The sequence below is a fragment of the Vespula pensylvanica genome, chromosome 12, assembly GCF_014466175.1.
Source record: "Vespula pensylvanica isolate Volc-1 chromosome 12, ASM1446617v1, whole genome shotgun sequence".
NCBI classification, from domain to species: Eukaryota; Metazoa; Arthropoda; class Insecta; order Hymenoptera; family Vespidae; genus Vespula; species Vespula pensylvanica.
This window is the reverse complement of record NC_057696.1, coordinates 4,742,298-4,745,940: the sequence shown is the minus strand read 5'-3', so window position 1 is coordinate 4,745,940 and position 3,643 is coordinate 4,742,298. Positions and strand designations below refer to the sequence as shown.

Sequence of the window (3,643 nt, the reverse complement as noted above, 5' to 3'; positions counted from 1 at the left end):
CTTCGCAGAAATAAAACACACTGCTCAAGCGTATATCAAGAAAATCAGTAGTGGGGATAAGAGCTTCTCTTTCATCGCAAATTTCAAACGACGCTGATATACGAAAATTATTGTTCATTAAACACATCGAAAAAAATAATGTTTACGTCAACAACATATCCAAGTGTGACCGATTTTGACGAAGGTCTCAATGACGAAGATTTCGAACCTCCAAATGACTTTTACGAATTCTTTAAAAAACTATTTTTCTGCATAAATTATTCTCGAAAAGAAACATCGTTTTTTGATCAATTTTTTTTCTAATGAAGAAAGCTTTTTAAAAATTCGGAAATGTCATTTTCTTGTTTAAATCTTTATCTTTACAATGCGATCTTATCTCATGAGAAATTATAAATATTTATATTTTTATCTCTTGCAGTTACTGCGCAGTTTTTTATCGTGCTAATTATCTTACATTAAAGTTATGTTTGTCATCATGAAAAAGAATTTTTATGTAGCAATAAATAAAAGAATAATTTTTTTTTTTACGTAGTAGTATTCGTCAATATTACGTATCAAAAGTATTACTTATTTAAATACTATTCTGTCGAATAACTTGTTGAACAGGATCGACATATTTACAAGAATAAATTGGAAAATGTAAAGGCGCAATTAGCGATTAATTAGATTCATTCTAGAAGGAAGTTACGAAGTACGAAACGAATATATCAAGCTAAGCACAGCTGCATTCTATATAAGCAGCTGTAAATCACTCAGCTGATCGATGACGCGCAGTCGCAAATGTGGTTCAAGATATGCAAGTGAAATAAAAAAAAAAAAAAGAAAGAAAAGAAAAAGAGAAAAAAAAATAAAAAAAATCAACTTTTTCAGGTGATCAATCGTTTCTCATACGTTTTTCCGTTTTCCACTTTTATATTGGTTTTACTTCGAGAAAGGAATAGAATTCAACGATAAGAAAATCTGTTTGAAAGGGATTGAAAAATATTTCGTAGATAAGATTTGCAACGTTCCATCATGTATGGTTAGATTTTCGGCGAAAAATATTTGTATTATTAACTTCGTACAATCGAAAGCAATAGTTGCGTCCGATAGGGAGTATTATGAGTAGGACGAGCGAAAGTAGTGAAAGAGTAACAAAAGATCCGTGGCAAGAAAAGTTCGAGAAAATAGAAAAAATTTCTCCACTAGACGCCATTATTGCTTCTCTCTGTGTACTATCGTAATCAGCGCAAAACGTATAGCCACGTACTTACGTGATTGTGTATAAACTTTATTACCATTAAATGAAATTAAAGAAATATTGTTTGATTAGCCTGCATGCTGAGAGGCCTATAGAAAACGTTTATCATAAATTTGCTGTGCCGATCTATCTTTAAGTGTTTGCTCTTGAAGAATTTGACAACAAATTTCGTAAACCTAACCGTTCGTTCTTTAGGAAAGTTATGAAGCAACGGTAAAATGTATATGTTTAAACCTTTTGTCATTGTGAGGCATCGTTCACGATGTCTGGAACGGCCGAAAGCAAGAAGCGGACACAGAATAGTGTGCGACCATAAAAATCTTTATTCCTATGGTGGATTTAACCCCTGTATTGCCGATTATGATCGTGATATGAGAAATGATCGCATATGGCTTGCCAGCAAGCCACTTTTCAAAGAAATTTGGAAATTTAATTTGGCCACGAATCAATGGAAACGTTTACCTGGTCGAGAAAATTTGCCAGATGAATTAGCATCTAATGCAGTGATTTTGAAGGGTAATGCACTGATAGTTTATGGTGGAACAGGTGTACCCTTTGGTGACAGCTGTAACAATCAGCTTTATGTGTGTAATGTCGATGATGGCAAAACGACAATAGTGCCGGCAAAAGGTGACATGCCAAAGCCACAATATGGACAAGCTCTGCTGTTCCACGAGCCTTATCTTTATACCGTTGGTGGTACAACTGGGCGAGAGTACACTTGCGATATTCATAGATTTAATTTTAAAACTGGACTGTGGGAAAAGGTATACATTTGTACTGGAAAGGATTTGTCAGAACCAATGGGACGATATAGGCACGAGCTTGGATTTGATGGAAAGAATATTTATGTTATAGGTGGAGGAACTGGTTCTGAGGCATTTAGTTTAGCAGTAAGTATTCTTTGTGCGGACACGATAAGATTTCTTACGAGTACTAAACGTGCATATACACATTTTAAGGAAATTCCAACCTTTAATCTGGAAAAAAGAAAATGGACAATTTCGAGTACTCAAGGTGACAGCGAAGATAATACAATTCCTGCTCCTAGACGCTGTCACGGAGTGGTCCAGTATACCGATGAAAAGACGGATGTAACTTATGTTGTTATCTCCGGAGGTACAAATGGTACTTTTGTCTTTTCCGATGTTTGGAGACTAGATTTGAATGAAATGCAATGGACTTGCCTAAGAAAATGTAAACTCCCACGTCCGTTATTCTTTCATTCTGCTGCTTTAACTCCTCAAGGTCGTATGTATACTTTCGGCGGTGTAAGCATGCAACGCGATAAAGTAAGTATCGTTCTATCGTTCTTGCACAAACAAAACTACATTTAATATTTTGTCATCTTATCATCTTGTAAAATCTTTATTGCAGGCAGCAAGAACAGATGCTATTTATGCTGTTTGGTTAACAATACCTAAATTATCTGAAATATGTTGGCTAGCATTAAATTATTACATTTCGGATTTGAGAAAAAGATCACCTGATAAATTGCTTCACATTGGTATACCATTAAAATTCGTTCGAAGACTTGATCCTTGCATATAATGTACTGTACACTAACATTTGAAATATTTGTTATATATTTTGGAACATTGGTCATTATTATTGGTTATTTATTGCACGAACATTATAATTGTCTTTTAATATTGCTAGAATTTATTCATAATATTTCTTAAAAGCTTTTAATTAGTACGATAACGTTAGAAAGCAGTAATTAATTTTTATATCTAGCAGAAGTAATCAAGTTATAAGTTTTATTAACATTATTTTATCATGTAATTATTTAATATACAAAAAAGAAATTTTATCTTGCTAGAGAAAGAGTATTAAAAATTATTAGAAGTATCATGTTCATGGATTTTTACATTATAAAAATTTCTATAATACCATAAAGTAATTGTATATATAAAAAGATGGATAACAATTGAAAATTTATAAAATATTTACATCTATGATTATACTTGTTCCAAACTCTATTTTAAAAGCGAATGATGTTATTCCTAGCAAATGGTATTCTCTTATATGCTAAGTTATGAAATATTTCAAAAATACTTGAACATAGAATTATATATTTTAAAAATTAAGATCGGATACTATAGGAGAAAGATATAAGAAACTGTAATTAAAAGATTTGTTGTATTCACTTTGTTAGTTAGAGGTTAAATAATGAAATAGTAAATGAGTTAAATAGTTATTTAAATAATATAATAGAATTCTTTCATTGACAATGTTCGAATTTAAATCATTATTATCTGCAAGTAAGTTGCAGTATAAGAAGTTAATCTATTGTGAAAATTTTACAATCGAAAGTAATGAAAACGTATAAATGTCTACGTTCATTATTGCAGTTATGCAACTATATTTAGTAAATAAAATTATGCTTGTCGTACTACGTTC

General features: G+C 31.6%; 1 protein-coding gene across 1 annotated transcript; it reads left to right on the top strand.

Moving 5' to 3' along the window:
• The first annotated feature begins 805 nt into the window (after positions 1-805).
• Positions 806-3,638, top strand: LOC122633327 (kelch domain-containing protein 10 homolog). Its single transcript, XM_043821114.1, has 4 exons — positions 806-870; positions 1,436-2,133; positions 2,203-2,532; positions 2,618-3,638. The coding sequence occupies exons 2-4, from the start codon at positions 1,459-1,461 to the stop codon at positions 2,789-2,791; spliced, it is 1,179 nt and encodes a 392-aa protein (XP_043677049.1). The 5' UTR covers positions 806-870; positions 1,436-1,458; the 3' UTR covers positions 2,792-3,638.
• Positions 3,639-3,643: the final 5 nt, after the last annotated feature.

Bases quoted from the DNA above. Each gene is read 5' to 3' on its own strand.
- LOC122633327 (XM_043821114.1), top strand. From the start codon at position 1,459: ATGTATATGTTTAAACCTTTTGTCATTGTGAGGCATCGTTCACGATGT. The intron at 2,134-2,202 runs GTAAGTATTCTT...ACACATTTTAAG, and splicing joins CTGAGGCATTTAGTTTAGCA to GAAATTCCAACCTTTAATCT. The intron at 2,533-2,617 runs GTAAGTATCGTT...TCTTTATTGCAG, and splicing joins TAAGCATGCAACGCGATAAA to GCAGCAAGAACAGATGCTAT.